The 16,105-nt window shown below is 50.6% G+C and overlaps 1 protein-coding gene across 3 annotated transcripts in view; it reads right to left on the reverse strand.

Moving 5' to 3' along the window:
* Positions 1–14,821, reverse strand: part of NCF2 (neutrophil cytosolic factor 2) — a 256,353-nt gene extending 241,532 nt beyond the window's left edge. For 2 of the 3 annotated variants that reach the window (XM_075320619.1, XM_075320618.1), the window contains exons 1-2: positions 14,540–14,820; positions 13,087–13,169 (exon numbers count right to left, since the gene is read on the reverse strand). In XM_075320619.1, the coding sequence (XP_075176734.1) occupies positions 13,087–13,169; positions 14,540–14,713 (257 nt within the window). In that variant the 5' untranslated portion in view covers positions 14,714–14,820. Of the gene's footprint in view, positions 1–13,086; positions 13,170–14,539 lie in introns of all 3 variants that reach the window. The other variant, XM_075320620.1, reaches the window with a different exon arrangement.
* Between the last annotated feature and the right edge of the window lie 1,284 nt (positions 14,822–16,105).

The following is a 16,105-nucleotide window of genomic DNA, read 5'->3' on the forward strand; positions in this document are numbered from 1 at the left end:
ACACAGAGTAGGAGTGCCGTGTGTACACAGAGTAGGAGTGCCGTGTGTGTGCACAGAGTAGGAGTGCCGTGTGTACACAGAGTAGGAGTGCTGTGTGTGTACAGAGAGTAGGAGTGCTGTGTGTGTACAGAGAGTAGGAGTGCTGTGTGTGTACAGAGAGTAGGAGTGCCGTGTGTGTACAGAGAGTAGGAGTGCCGTGTGTGTACCCAGAGTAGGAGTGCCGTGTGTACCCAGAGTAGGAGTGCCGTGTGTACATAGAATAGGAGTGCCGTGTGTACATAGAGTAGGAGTGCCGTGTGTACCCAGAGTAGGAGTGCCGTGTGTACCCAGAGTAGGAGTGCCCTGTGTACCCAGAGTATGAGTGCCCTGTGTACCCAGAGTATGAGTGCCGTGTGTACCCAGAGTATGAGTGCCGTGTGTACAGAGAGTAGGAGTGCTGTGTGTGTACAGAGAGTAGGAGTGCCGTGTGTACACAGAGTAGGAGTGCCGTGTGTGTACACAGAGTAGGAGTGTCGTGTGTACACAGTGTAGGAGTGCCGTGTGTGTACACAGAGTAGGAGTGCCGTGTGTACCCAGAGTAGGAGTGCCGTGTGTACACAGAGTAGGAGTGCCGTGTGTACCCAGAGTAGGAGTGCCGTGTGTACACAGAGTAGGAGTGCCGTGTGTACCCAGAGTAGGAGTGTCGTGTGTACACAGAGTAGGAGTGCCATGTGTGTACACAGAGTAGGAGTGCCATGTGTGTGCACAGAGTAGGAGTGTCGTGTGTACACAGAGTAGGAGTGTCGTGTGTACACAGAGTAGGAGTGCCGTGTGTACACAGAGTAGGAGTGCCGTGTGTGTACACAGAGTAGGAGTGCCGTGTGTGTACCCAGAGTAGGAGTGTCGTGTGTACACAGAGTAGGAGTGCCGTGTGTATATAGAGTAGGAGTGTCGTGTGTACACAGAGTAGGAGTGCCGTGTGTACATAGAGTAGGAGTGCCGTGTGTACATAGATTAGGAGTGCCGTGTGTACATAGAGTAGGAGTGCCGTGTGTACATAGAGTAGGAGTGCCGTGTGTACATAGAGTAGGAGTGTCGTGTGTACCCAGAGTAGGAGTGCTGTGTGTGTGCACAGAGTAGGAATGCCGTGGGTGTGCACAGAGTAGGAGTGCCGTGTGTGTGCACAGAGTAGGAGTGCCGTGTGTGTGCACAGAGTAGGAGTGCCGTGTGTGTGCACAGAGTAGGAGTGCCGTGTGTGTGCACAGAGTAGGAGTGCCGTGTGTGTACACAGAGTAGGAGTGCCGTGTGTGTACACAGAGTAGGAGTGCCGTGTGTGTACACAGAGTAGGAGTGCCGTGTGTGTACACAGAGTAGGAGTGCCGTGTGTGTACACAGAGTAGGAGTGCCGTGTGTGTACACAGAGTAGGAGTGCCGTGTGTGTACACAGAATAGGAGTGTCATGTGTACACAGAGTAGGAGTGCTGTGTGTGTACACAGAGTAGGAGTGTCATGTGTACACAGAGTAGGAGTGCTGTGTGTGTGCACAGAGTAGGAGTGCCGTGTGTACACAGAGTAGGAGTGTCGTGTGTACACAGAGTAGGAGTGCTGTGTGTGTACACAGAGTAGGAGTGCTGTGTGTGTACAGAGAGTAGGAGTGCCGTGTGTACACAGAGTAGGAGTGCTGTGTGTGTGCACAGAGTAGGAGTGCCGTGTGTACACAGAGTAGGAGTGCTGTGTGTGTACACAGAGTAGGAGTGTCATGTGTACACAGAGTAGGAGTGCTGTGTGTGTGCACAGAGTAGGAGTGCCGTGTGTACACAGAGTAGGAGTGTCGTGTGTACACAGAGTAGGAGTGCTGTGTGTGTACACAGAGTAGGAGTGCTGTGTGTGTACAGAGAGTAGGAGTGCCGTGTGTACACAGAGTAGGAGTGCTGTGTGTGTACAGAGAGTAGGAGTGCTGTGTGTACACAGAGTAGGAGTGCCGTGTGTGTGCACAGAGTAGGAGTGCCGTGTGTGTACACAGAGTAGGAGTGCCGTGTGTGTACACAGAGTAGGAGTGCCGTGTGTGTACACAGAGTAGGAGTGCCGTGTGTGTACACAGAGTAGGAGTGCCGTGTGTGTACACAGAGTAGGAGTGTCGTGTGTGTACACAGAGTAGGAGTGCTGTGTGTGTACACAGAGTAGGAGTGTCGTGTGTACACAGAGTAGGAGTGCTGTGTGTGTACAGAGAGTAGGAGTGCTGTGTGTGTACAGAGAGTAGGAGTGCCGTGTGTACACAGAGTAGGAGTGCCGTGTGTACACAGAGTAGGAGTGCCGTGTGTACACAGAGTAGGAGTGCCGTGTGTACACAGAGTAGGAGTGCCGTGTGTACACAGAGTAGGAGTGCCGTGTGTGTACACAGAGTAGGAGTGCCGTGTGTGTACACAGAGTAGGAGTGCCGTGTGTGTGCACAGAGTAGGAGTGCCGTGTGTGTGCACAGAGTAGGAGTGCCGTGTGTGTACACAGAGTAGGAGTGCCGTGTGTGTGCACAGAGTAGGAGTGCCGTGTGTACACAGAGTAGGAGTGCTGTGTGTGTGCACAGAGTAGGAGTGCCGTGTGTACACAGAGTAGGAGTGCTGTGTGTGTACACAGAGTAGGAGTGTCATGTGTACACAGAGTAGGAGTGTCATGTGTACACAGAGTAGGAGTGCTGTGTGTGTGCACAGAGTAGGAGTGCCGTGTGTACATAGAGTAGGAGTGTCGTGTGTACACAGAGTAGGAGTGCTGTGTGTGTACACAGAGTAGGAGTGCTGTGTGTGTACAGAGAGTAGGAGTGCCGTGTGTACACAGAGTAGGAGTGCTGTGTGTGTACAGAGAGTAGGAGTGCTGTGTGTACACAGAGTAGGAGTGCCGTGTGTGTGCACAGAGTAGGAGTGCCGTGTGTGTACACAGAGTAGGAGTGCCGTGTGTGTACACAGAGTAGGAGTGCCGTGTGTGTACACAGAGTAGGAGTGCCGTGTGTGTACACAGAGTAGGAGTGTCGTGTGTGTACACAGAGTAGGAGTGCTGTGTGTGTACACAGAGTAGGAGTGTCGTGTGTACACAGAGTAGGAGTGCTGTGTGTGTACAGAGAGTAGGAGTGCTGTGTGTGTACAGAGAGTAGGAGTGCCGTGTGTACACAGAGTAGGAGTGCCGTGTGTACACAGAGTAGGAGTGCCGTGTGTACACAGAGTAGGAGTGCCGTGTGTACACAGAGTAGGAGTGCCGTGTGTACACAGAGTAGGAGTGCCGTGTGTGTACACAGAGTAGGAGTGCCGTGTGTGTACACAGAGTAGGAGTGCCGTGTGTGTGCACAGAGTAGGAGTGCCGTGTGTGTGCACAGAGTAGGAGTGCCGTGTGTGTGCACAGAGTAGGAGTGCCGTGTGTGTGCACAGAGTAGGAGTGCCGTGTGTGTGCACAGAGTAGGAGTGCCGTGTGTGTACACAGAGTAGGAGTGCCGTGTGTGTGCACAGAGGAGTGTCGTGTGTACACAGTAGGAGTGCTGTGTGTGTGCACAGAGTAGGAGTGCCGTGTGTACACAGAGTAGGAGTGCCGTGTGTGTACACAGAGTAGGAGTGTCGTGTGTACACAGTGTAGGAGTGCCGTGTGTGTACACAGAGTAGGAGTGCCGTGTGTACCCAGAGTAGGAGTGCCGTGTGTACACAGAGTAGGAGTGCCGTGTGTACCCAGAGTAGGAGTGCCGTGTGTACACAGAGTAGGAGTGCCGTGTGTACACAGAGTAGGAGTGCCGTGTGTACACAGAGTAGGAGTGCCGTGTGTACCCAGAGTAGGAGTGCCGTGTGTACCCAGAGTAGGAGTGCCGTGTGTACCCAGAGTAGGAGTGCCGTGTGTACCCAGAGTAGGAGTGCCGTGTGTACCCAGAGTAGGAGTGCCGTGTGTACCCAGAGTAGGAGTGCCGTGTGTACCCAGAGTAGGAGTGCCATGTGTGTGCACAGAGTAGGAGTGTCGTGTGTACACAGAGTAGGAGTGTCGTGTGTACACAGAGTAGGAGTGCCGTGTGTGTACACAGAGTAGGAGTGCCGTGTGTGTACACAGAGTAGGAGTGCCGTGTGTGTACCCAGAGTAGGAGTGCCGTGTGTGTACACAGAGTAGGAGTGCCGTGTGTGTACACAGAGTAGGAGTGCCGTGTGTGTACACAGAGTAGGAGTGCCGTGTGTGTACCCAGAGTAGGAGTGCCGTGTGTGTACCCAGAGTAGGAGTGCCGTGTGTGTACCCAGAGTAAGAGTGCCGTGTGTACATAGAGTAGGAGTGCCGTGTGTACATAGATTAGGAGTGCCGTGTGTACATAGATTAGGAGTGCCGTGTGTACATAGAGTAGGAGTGCCGTGTGTACATAGTAGGAGTGCCGTGTGTACATAGAGTAGGAGTGCCGTGTGTGCACAGAGTAGGAGTGCCGTGTGTGTACACAGAGTAGGAGTGCCGTGTGTGTACACAGAGTAGGAGTGCCGTGTGTGTACACAGAATAGGAGTGCCGTGTGTGTACACAGAATAGGAGTGTCATGTGTACACAGAGTAGGAGTGCTGTGTGTGTACACAGAGTAGGAGTGTCATGTGTACACAGAGTAGGAGTGCTGTGTGTGTGCACAGAGTAGGAGTGCCGTGTGTACACAGAGTAGGAGTGTCGTGTGTACACAGAGTAGGAGTGCTGTGTGTGTACAGAGAGTAGGAGTGCCGTGTGTACACAGAGTAGGAGTGCTGTGTGTGTGCACAGAGTAGGAGTGCCGTGTGTACACAGAGTAGGAGTGCTGTGTGTGTACACAGAGTAGGAGTGTCATGTGTACACAGAGTAGGAGTGCTGTGTGTGTGCACAGAGTAGGAGTGCCGTGTGTACATAGAGTAGTAGTGTCTTGTGTACACAGAGTAGGAGTGCTGTGTGTGTACACAGAGTAGGAGTGCTGTGTGTGTACACAGAGTAGGAGTGCCGTGTGTACACAGAGTAGGAGTGCTGTGTGTGTGCACAGAGTAGGAGTGTCGTGTGTACACAGAGTAGGAGTGCTGTGTGTGTGCACAGAGTAGGAGTGCCGTGTGTGTACACAGAGTAGGAGTGCCGTGTGTGTACACAGAGTAGGAGTGCCGTGTGTGTACACAGAGTAGGAGTGCCGTGTGTGTACACAGAGTAGGAGTGCCGTGTGTGTACACAGAGTAGGAGTGCCGTGTGTACACAGAGTAGGAGTGCCGTGTGTACACAGAGTAGGAGTGCCGTGTGTGTTCACAGAGTAGGAGTGCCGTGTGTGTTCACAGAGTAGGAGTGTCGTGTGTACACAGAGTAGGAGTGCTGTGTGTGTACACAGAGTAGGAGTGCCGTGTGTACACAGAGTAGGAGTGCTGTGTGTGTGCACAGAGTAGGAGTGCTGTGTGTGTGCACAGAGTAGGAGTGTCGTGTGTACACAGAGTAGGAGTGCTGTGTGTGTACAGAGAGTAGGAGTGCCGTGTGTACACAGAGTAGGAGTGCTGTGTGTGTACAGAGAGTAGGAGTGCCGTGTGTGCACAGAGTAGGAGTGCCGTGTGTGTGCACAGAGTAGGAGTGCCGTGTGTGTACACAGAGTAGGAGTGCCGTGTGTGTACACAGAGTAGGAGTGCCGTGTGTGTACACAGAGTAGGAGTGCCGTGTGTGTACACAGAGTAGGAGTGCCGTGTGTACACAGAGTAGGAGTGCTGTGTGTGTACACAGAGTAGGAGTGTCGTGTGTACATAGAGTAGGAGTGCCGTGTGTACATAGAGTAGGAGTGCCGTGTGTGTACACAGAGTAGGAGTGCTGTGTGTGTACAGAGAGTAGGAGTGCTGTGTGTGTACAGAGAGTAGGAGTGCCGTGTGTGTACACAGAGTAGGAGTGTCGTGTGTACACAGTGTAGGAGTGCTGTGTGTGTGCACAGAGTAGGAGTGCCGTGTGTACACAGAGTAGGAGTGCTGTGTGTGTACAGAGAGTAGGAGTGCTGTGTGTGTACAGAGAGTAGGAGTGCTGTGTGTGTACAGAGAGTAGGAGTGCCGTGTGTGTACCCAGAGTAGGAGTGCCGTGTGTACCCAGAGTAGGAGTGCCGTGTGTACATAGAATAGGAGTGCCGTGTGTACATAGAGTAGGAGTGCCGTGTGTACCCAGAGTAGGAGTGCCGTGTGTACCCAGAGTAGGAGTGCCCTGTGTACCCAGAGTATGAGTGCCCTGTGTACCCAGAGTATGAGTGCCCTGTGTACCCAGAGTATGAGTGCCGTGTGTACCCAGAGTATGAGTGCCGTGTGTACAGAGAGTAGGAGTGCTGTGTGTGTACAGAGAGTAGGAGTGCCGTGTGTACACAGAGTAGGAGTGCCGTGTGTGTACACAGAGTAGGAGTGTCGTGTGTACACAGTGTAGGAGTGCCGTGTGTGTACACAGAGTAGGAGTGCCGTGTGTACCCAGAGTAGGAGTGCCGTGTGTACACAGAGTAGGAGTGCCGTGTGTACCCAGAGTAGGAGTGCCGTGTGTACACAGAGTAGGAGTGCCGTGTGTACCCAGAGTAGGAGTGTCGTGTGTACACAGAGTAGGAGTGCCATGTGTGTACACAGAGTAGGAGTGCCATGTGTGTGCACAGAGTAGGAGTGTCGTGTGTACACAGAGTAGGAGTGTCGTGTGTACACAGAGTAGGAGTGCCGTGTGTACACAGAGTAGGAGTGCCGTGTGTGTACACAGAGTAGGAGTGCCGTGTGTGTACCCAGAGTAGGAGTGTCGTGTGTACACAGAGTAGGAGTGCCGTGTGTATATAGAGTAGGAGTGTCGTGTGTACACAGAGTAGGAGTGCCGTGTGTACATAGAGTAGGAGTGCCGTGTGTACATAGAGTAGGAGTGCCGTGTGTACATAGATTAGGAGTGCCGTGTGTACATAGAGTAGGAGTGCCGTGTGTACATAGAGTAGGAGTGCCGTGTGTACATAGAGTAGGAGTGTCGTGTGTACCCAGAGTAGGAGTGCCGTGTGTGTGCACAGAGTAGGAGTGCCGTGTGTGTACACAGAGTAGGAGTGCCGTGTGTGTACACAGAGTAGGAGTGCCGTGTGTGTACACAGAGTAGGAGTGCCGTGTGTGTACACAGAGTAGGAGTGCCGTGTGTGTACACAGAATAGGAGTGTCATGTGTACACAGAGTAGGAGTGCTGTGTGTGTACACAGAGTAGGAGTGTCATGTGTACACAGAGTAGGAGTGCTGTGTGTGTGCACAGAGTAGGAGTGCCGTGTGTACACAGAGTAGGAGTGTCGTGTGTGTACACAGAGTAGGAGTGTCATGTGTACACAGAGTAGGAGTGCTGTGTGTGTACACAGAGTAGGAGTGCTGTGTGTGTACAGAGAGTAGGAGTGCCGTGTGTACACAGAGTAGGAGTGCTGTGTGTGTGCACAGAGTAGGAGTGCCGTGTGTACACAGAGTAGGAGTGCTGTGTGTGTACACAGAGTAGGAGTGTCATGTGTACACAGAGTAGGAGTGCTGTGTGTGTGCACAGAGTAGGAGTGCCGTGTGTACACAGAGTAGGAGTGCCGTGTGTACACAGAGTAGGAGTGTCGTGTGTACACAGAGTAGGAGTGCTGTGTGTGTACACAGAGTAGGAGTGCTGTGTGTGTACAGAGAGTAGGAGTGCCGTGTGTACACAGAGTAGGAGTGCTGTGTGTGTACAGAGAGTAGGAGTGCTGTGTGTACACAGAGTAGGAGTGCCGTGTGTGTGCACAGAGTAGGAGTGCCGTGTGTGTACACAGAGTAGGAGTGCCGTGTGTGTACACAGAGTAGGAGTGCCGTGTGTGTACACAGAGTAGGAGTGCCGTGTGTGTACACAGAGTAGGAGTGTCGTGTGTGTACACAGAGTAGGAGTGCTGTGTGTGTACACAGAGTAGGAGTGTCGTGTGTACACAGAGTAGGAGTGCTGTGTGTGTACAGAGAGTAGGAGTGCTGTGTGTGTACAGAGAGTAGGAGTGCCGTGTGTACACAGAGTAGGAGTGCCGTGTGTACACAGAGTAGGAGTGCCGTGTGTACACAGAGTAGGAGTGCCGTGTGTACACAGAGTAGGAGTGCCGTGTGTACACAGAGTAGGAGTGCCGTGTGTACACAGAGTAGGAGTGCCGTGTGTGTACACAGAGTAGGAGTGCCGTGTGTGTACACAGAGTAGGAGTGCCGTGTGTGTGCACAGAGTAGGAGTGCCGTGTGTGTGCACAGAGTAGGAGTGCCGTGTGTGTACACAGAGTAGGAGTGCCGTGTGTGTGCACAGAGTAGGAGTGCCGTGTGTGTGCACAGAGTAGGAGTGCCGTGTGTACACAGAGTAGGAGTGCTGTGTGTGTGCACAGAGTAGGAGTGCCGTGTGTACACAGAGTAGGAGTGTCGTGTGTACACAGAGTAGGAGTGCCGTGTGTGTACAGAGAGTAGGAGTGCCGTGTGTACACAGAGTAGGAGTGCCGTGTGTACACAGAGTAGGAGTGCCGTGTGTGTACACAGAGTAGGAGTGCCGTGTGTGTGCACAGAGTAGGAGTGCCGTGTGTACACAGAGTAGGAGTGCTGTGTGTGTGCACAGAGTAGGAGTGCTGTGTGTGTACACAGAGTAGGAGTGTCGTGTGTACACAGAGTAGGAGTGCCGTGTGTGTACAGAGAGTAGGAGTGCCGTGTGTACACAGAGTAGGAGTGCCGTGTGTACACAGAGTAGGAGTGCCGTGTGTACACAGAGTAGGAGTGCCGTGTGTACACAGAGTAGGAGTGCCGTGTGTACACAGAGTAGGAGTGCCGTGTGTACACAGAGTAGGAGTGCCGTGTGTGTACACAGAGTAGGAGTGCCGTGTGTGTACACAGAGTAGGAGTGCCGTGTGTGTGCACAGAGTAGGAGTGCCGTGTGTGTGCACAGAGTAGGAGTGCCGTGTGTGTGCACAGAGTAGGAGTGCCGTGTGTGTACACAGAGTAGGAGTGCCGTGTGTGTGCACAGAGGAGTGTCGTGTGTACACAGTAGGAGTGCTGTGTGTGTGCACAGAGTAGGAGTGCCGTGTGTACACAGAGTAGGAGTGCCGTGTGTGTACACAGAGTAGGAGTGTCGTGTGTACACAGTGTAGGAGTGCCGTGTGTGTACACAGAGTAGGAGTGCCGTGTGTACCCAGAGTAGGAGTGCCGTGTGTACACAGAGTAGGAGTGCCGTGTGTACCCAGAGTAGGAGTGCCGTGTGTACCCAGAGTAGGAGTGCCGTGTGTACACAGAGTAGGAGTGCCGTGTGTACACAGAGTAGGAGTGCCGTGTGTACACAGAGTAGGAGTGCCGTGTGTACCCAGAGTAGGAGTGCCGTGTGTACCCAGAGTAGGAGTGCCGTGTGTACCCAGAGTAGGAGTGCCGTGTGTACCCAGAGTAGGAGTGCCGTGTGTACCCAGAGTAGGAGTGTCGTGTGTACACAGAGTAGGAGTGCCATGTGTGTGCACAGAGTAGGAGTGTCGTGTGTACACAGAGTAGGAGTGTCGTGTGTACACAGAGTAGGAGTGCCGTGTGTACACAGAGTAGGAGTGCCGTGTGTGTACACAGAGTAGGAGTGCCGTGTGTGTACCCAGAGTAGGAGTGCCGTGTGTGTACACAGAGTAGGAGTGCCGTGTGTGTACACAGAGTAGGAGTGCCGTGTGTGTACCCAGAGTAGGAGTGCCGTGTGTGTACCCAGAGTAGGAGTGCCGTGTGTGTACCCAGAGTAGGAGTGCCGTGTGTACATAGAGTAGGAGTGCCGTGTGTACATAGATTAGGAGTGCCGTGTGTACATAGATTAGGAGTGCCGTGTGTACATAGAGTAGGAGTGCCGTGTGTACATAGTAGGAGTGCCGTGTGTACATAGAGTAGGAGTGTCGTGTGTACACAGAGTAGGAGTGCTGTGTGTGTACACAGAGTAGGAGTGCTGTGTGTGTGCACAGAGTAGGAGTGCTGTGTGTGTGCACAGAGTAGGAGTGCTGTGTGTGTGCACAGAGTAGGAGTGCTGTGTGTGTGCACAGAGTAGGAGTGCCTTGTGTGTGCACAGAGTAGGAGTGCCGTGTGTGTACACAGAGTAGGAGTGCCGTGTGTGTACACAGAGTAGGAGTGCCGTGTGTGTACACAGAGTAGGAGTGCCGTGTGTGTACACAGAATAGGAGTGCCGTGTGTGTACACAGAATAGGAGTGTCATGTGTACACAGAGTAGGAGTGCTGTGTGTGTACACAGAGTAGGAGTGTCATGTGTACACAGAGTAGGAGTGCTGTGTGTGTGCACAGAGTAGGAGTGCCGTGTGTACACAGAGTAGGAGTGTCGTGTGTACACAGAGTAGGAGTGCTGTGTGTGTACAGAGAGTAGGAGTGCCGTGTGTACACAGAGTAGGAGTGCTGTGTGTGTGCACAGAGTAGGAGTGCCGTGTGTACACAGAGTAGGAGTGCTGTGTGTGTACACAGAGTAGGAGTGTCATGTGTACACAGAGTAGGAGTGCTGTGTGTGTGCACAGAGTAGGAGTGCCGTGTGTACATAGAGTAGTAGTGTCTTGTGTACACAGAGTAGGAGTGCTGTGTGTGTACACAGAGTAGGAGTGCTGTGTGTGTACACAGAGTAGGAGTGCCGTGTGTACACAGAGTAGGAGTGCTGTGTGTGTGCACAGAGTAGGAGTGTCGTGTGTACACAGAGTAGGAGTGCTGTGTGTGTGCACAGAGTAGGAGTGCCGTGTGTGTACACAGAGTAGGAGTGCCGTGTGTGTACACAGAGTAGGAGTGCCGTGTGTGTACACAGAGTAGGAGTGCCGTGTGTGTACACAGAGTAGGAGTGCCGTGTGTGTACACAGAGTAGGAGTGCCGTGTGTGTACACAGAGTAGGAGTGCCGTGTGTACACAGAGTAGGAGTGCCGTGTGTGTTCACAGAGTAGGAGTGCCGTGTGTGTTCACAGAGTAGGAGTGTCGTGTGTACACAGAGTAGGAGTGCTGTGTGTGTACACAGAGTAGGAGTGCCGTGTGTACACAGAGTAGGAGTGCTGTGTGTGTGCACAGAGTAGGAGTGTCGTGTGTACACAGAGTAGGAGTGCTGTGTGTGTACAGAGAGTAGGAGTGCCGTGTGTACACAGAGTAGGAGTGCTGTGTGTGTACAGAGAGTAGGAGTGCCGTGTGTGCACAGAGTAGGAGTGCCGTGTGTGTGCACAGAGTAGGAGTGCCGTGTGTGTACACAGAGTAGGAGTGCCGTGTGTGTACACAGAGTAGGAGTGCCGTGTGTGTACACAGAGTAGGAGTGCCGTGTGTGTACACAGAGTAGGAGTGCCGTGTGTACACAGAGTAGGAGTGCTGTGTGTGTACACAGAGTAGGAGTGTCGTGTGTACACAGAGTAGGAGTGTCGTGTGTACACAGAGTAGGAGTGCCGTGTGTACACAGAGTAGGAGTGCCGTGTGTACACAGAGTAGGAGTGCCGTGTGTACACAGAGTAGGAGTGCCGTGTGTACACAGAGTAGGAGTGCCGTGTGTACACAGAGTAGGAGTGCCGTGTGTACACAGAGTAGGAGTGCCGTGTGTACACAGAGTAGGAGTGCCGTGTGTGTACACAGAGTAGGAGTGCCGTGTGTGTGCACAGAGTAGGAGTGCCGTGTGTGTGCACAGAGTAGGAGTGCCGTGTGTGTACACAGAGTAGGAGTGCCGTGTGTGTGCACAGAGTAGGAGTGTCGTGTGTACACAGAGTAGGAGTGCTGTGTGTGTGCACAGCGTAGGAGTGCCGTGTGTACACAGAGTAGGAGTGCTGTGTGTGTTCACAGAGTAGGAGTGTCGTGTGTACACAGAGTAGGAGTGCTGTGTGTGTACACAGAGTAGGAGTGCCGTGTGTACACAGAGTAAGAGTGCCGTGTGCACACAGAGTAGGAGTGCTGTGTGTGTACACAGAGTAGGAGTGCTGTGTGTGTACACAGAGTAGGAGTGCCGTGTGTACACAGAGTAGGAGTGCCGTGTGTACACAGAGTAGGAGTGCCGTGTGTACACAGAGTAGGAGTGCCGTGTGTACACAGAGTAGGAGTGCCGTGTGTACACAGAGTAGGAGTGCCGTGTGTACACAGAGTAGGAGTGCCGTGTGTACACAGAGTAGGAGTGTCGTGTGTACACAGAGTAGGAGTGCCGTGTGTGTGCACAGAGTAGGAGTGCCGTGTGTGTGCACAGAGTAGGAGTGCCGTGTGTGTGCACAGAGTAGGAGTGCCGTGTGTGTGCACAGAGTAGGAGTGCCGTGTGTGTGCACAGAGTAGGAGTGCCGTGTGTGTGCACAGAGTAGGAGTGCCGTGTGTGTACACAGAGTAGGAGTGCCGTGTGTGTACACAGAGTAGGAGTGCCGTGTGTGTACACAGAGTAGGATTGCCGTGTGTGTACACAGAGTAGGATTGCCGTGTGTGTACACAGAGTAGGAGTGCTGTGTGTGTACACAGAGTAGGAGTGCTGTGTGTGTACACAGAGTAGGAGTGCTGTGTGTGTACAGAGAGTAGGAGTGCCGTGTGTACACAGAGTAGGAGTGCTGTGTGTGTGCACAGAGTAGGAGTGCTGTGTGTACACAGAGTAGGAGTGCTGTGTGTGTACACAGAGTAGGAGTGCTGTGTGTACACAGAGTAGGAGTGCTGTGTGTACACAGAGTAGGAGTGCTGTGTGTACACAGAGGAGTGCTGTGTGTGTACACAGAGTAGGAGTGCCGTGTGTACACAGAGTAAGAGTGCCGTGTGCACACAGAGTAGGAGTGCCGTGTGTGTACACAGAGTAGGAGTGCCGTGTGTGTACACAGAGTAGGAGTGCCGTGTGTGCACACAGAGTAGGAGTGCCGTGTGTGTACACAGAGTAGGAGTGCCGTGTGTGTACACAGAGTAGGAGTGCCGTGTGTGTACACAGAGTAGGAGTGCCGTGTGTGTACACAGAGTAGGAGTGCCGTGTGTGTACACAGAGTAGGAGTGCCGTGTGTGTACACAGAGTAGGAGTGCCGTGTGTACACAGAGTAGGAGTGCCGTGTGTGTGTACACAGAGTAGGAGTGCCGTGTGTGTACACAGAGTAGGAGTGCCGTGTGTGTGTACACAGAGTAGGAGTGCCGTGTGTACACAGAGTAGGAGTGCCGTGTGTACACAGAGTAGGAGTTGTCTCTTACTTGCCCTTCTTGAAAAAGACTGAGCCACGTTGAAAATACCCCACAGCCAAGTGCTTGTCTTTTTCTATGGTGCTTGCAAAGGCCTGCAGGAGCAATATTAATGGGAGAGATCAGTATGAAGCAGGCGTTGTATTATTGTATTGTTACTCACTGACATTTTATAGGCATATATATAAACATCTATAAATCTACAGTCTATACATATACAACATTACACTAAAAGCAAAAAACTAATACAACTGTAATGTGTGAAAGCACCGGAATATAACTGCTATTTTACCCATTCCCAACATTGGATGTATTTGTACATTCAATGCTGGGTCCCTGTCTTTGATGTGGGCTCAGGGCCTGACCCCGCATTATTTAGAGATGATGGCTGTGTAATACAGCCATCACCTTCCTCTGACAGCAGCGAGTACTGATGGATGACTATGGCAGTCAGAGGTCTGCGGACAACGCCTGTGCCCGTCATCACAGTGTACAGCGAAGAACAGTCTTTGGCATGATTATTACTATATACTGCAGTATTGTGGTATTACAGTATATAGTAACAGTGAAGGGACAATCGCAGGTTCAAGTCCTTTATGGTGGCTAAAAAATACATAAAAGTGGAAAAAAAAAGGGAAAAAAATAGGGGAAAAAAATCTAAAAATTAAAATCATCTTATCACCCATCTTTTCCTACATGAAAAATAAAAAATACATCCTACATTGAAAATAAATAATAATAATAATAATAATAATAGCATGTATATTCTCATGTCTGTAAAAGTCTGATCTAATAAAATTAATAATGAGTTAATCCAATTGATAAACACCATAAAAATAAAAAGATCTAAACATCAGAATTGTGTTTTTGTCACTGCCTCAAAACCGCAAATAAATGCAAAAGACAGTGATGAAAATGTCCCATCTATTCCAATAAAACCATCATCTTCCATGCAACAAACCCCCGGCTCTCACATAGTTCCCCTGAATGAAAAATCAAAAGCATTTTTTTTTTACGAATTTCCAAACTTTTTTACCACTTAATTAAAAAGTAAAATATTCAAGTTTGTCATTATTGTAATCATATTCATGCAATTCTGCAGAATTATACTGACAGTCAATTTTACAGCACAATAAACACCATAAAATCAACTTCCCAATGGAAAAAAAGGATTATTTTTTTGCAATTTTGCAGTACTTGGAGTTTTTTCTTGTTTTCCAATATATTGCTTTGTAAAATAGATAATGTAATTCAAAAGCACAACTCGGCCTGTAATAAATGAGCCCTCGTACGGCTTATGTCAATGAAAAAATAAAAAAAAAGTTATGGCTCTTGGAAGAAGGGGAGGAAAAAACAAAAGCACAAAAATGGAAACTCGCCAGGGGTGAAAGGGGTTAAGCTATTGTATTATAAATGTGGCTGGGATAAATAGGAGCGCTATGACATTGCTCTGGATGAGATTTACCTGCTCGGCCCCGTGTAAGTCCCCTAATACCAGGTTGCAGCAGCCGATGTTGAAGCAGATCTTGGAGCGAGGGTCTGCGATGGATGTGAAGAGTTTCAGGGCATTACTCCAGTCTCCTTTGTCGGCAGCAGCCACCCCCTCACTCCATTGGCGCATAATCTCCACCAGGGCCATCTCTGAGCTCTCGGAGGTTTTCCTTCTCTGATCCTTCTGTTAGCGAGTGTTAGGGCGAGTGATGGCCGCGTGTAGCTCCGGCTCATATAGTGCTGGTGACACAAGAGGAAGCAGCACGAGCTCCGGCTCATATAGTGCTGGTGACACAAGAGGAAGCAGCGCGACCCTACACACTCTGAAGCTGGAGGTTTGTACAATGCGTAGTGACTTCCCCATTTCTGGCCTTCCTCTATCACCGCTGTTCATGGCCGTATACCCCGTATACCTGGAAGACTCAGAATTAACACTGCCCTTCACTTATTAAGCAAAAATCCCCCAGAATCAATTGTGCAATGTAGCACGAACACCGGCTCCGAGGCATCATTTCTCTTTCTTAGGGTTTTAATCCCATCTCCAAGATCCTATCCTAATATATGATAATAATATTAGCAAATACCTGCAATTAGTGGTATAGTTCTCCTGATATAGCCGAGTCTCTTACCTCATGTGCAGGGCATTGCAGGACCACAGAAGACATAGGAAAACATTTGTGTTGCAGTCTCAGTAGGTCGCATATTTCAACGTGACACCATTAGGTGCGATGTCAGCGTGCGCTGCAAGATCTCAACATCACTATAAAGTTACTGTGTCGCCCGAGCCTAACGGACGTTCCCAACAATCCTGACAAGTGGAAGCCCATAGATAACTCATATTCAGTCACAGGCGGCAACACATTTACTGCTCATGCCCTCAGACGGCACAAATTTACTGCTCGTGCCCTCAGACAGCACAAATTTACTGCTCGTGCCCTCAGACGGCACTGGGCAAAACCAAGAGCATTCTTGAGGATGTAGCCAGAAGTCAATGAAAGGGAACCTGTCAGGTGCAATATACAGCGAGGACCACGAGCGGTGCTGGGTGTATACTGCTAATCCTTGCCTAACTGTCCCTGTATACACTAGTATAGATAAAGGAATCTATAGAAAAAGGATTTCTAAAGATCCTTTATGATATGCTAATGAGCCAGGGGACTAGTCACAAGGGCGTTAGTTCCTGCGCTCATTCCGCCCTCTTAGCACGCCCACAGGGGCACACAGGGACGTGCACTGCTACCATGCTATTCAATGCCCATTGGTTTTTAAATTGTGTATAAAACACACACAGAGTATCATATTCCACAAAATGTAAACTTTATTAGTAGAAAAAAACAACAATAATATATATAAAAAATTTTTTTAGATATCCAATATATATAGATAGTATATATGGAGGGCTCCAAAATTGGTGTACAATCAGACTAATGACAGAAAAAAAGGAGTCCCAGTATGTTTAGAATTACCGTACATGCTAAATAATTGCATAAGTCATAGACTCCCAAAGTGAGGCCTATCTAGATCTATTCAAAGATAATGC

Source organism: Anomaloglossus baeobatrachus, chromosome 8 (assembly GCF_048569485.1).
Source record: "Anomaloglossus baeobatrachus isolate aAnoBae1 chromosome 8, aAnoBae1.hap1, whole genome shotgun sequence".
NCBI classification, from domain to species: Eukaryota; Metazoa; Chordata; class Amphibia; order Anura; family Aromobatidae; genus Anomaloglossus; species Anomaloglossus baeobatrachus.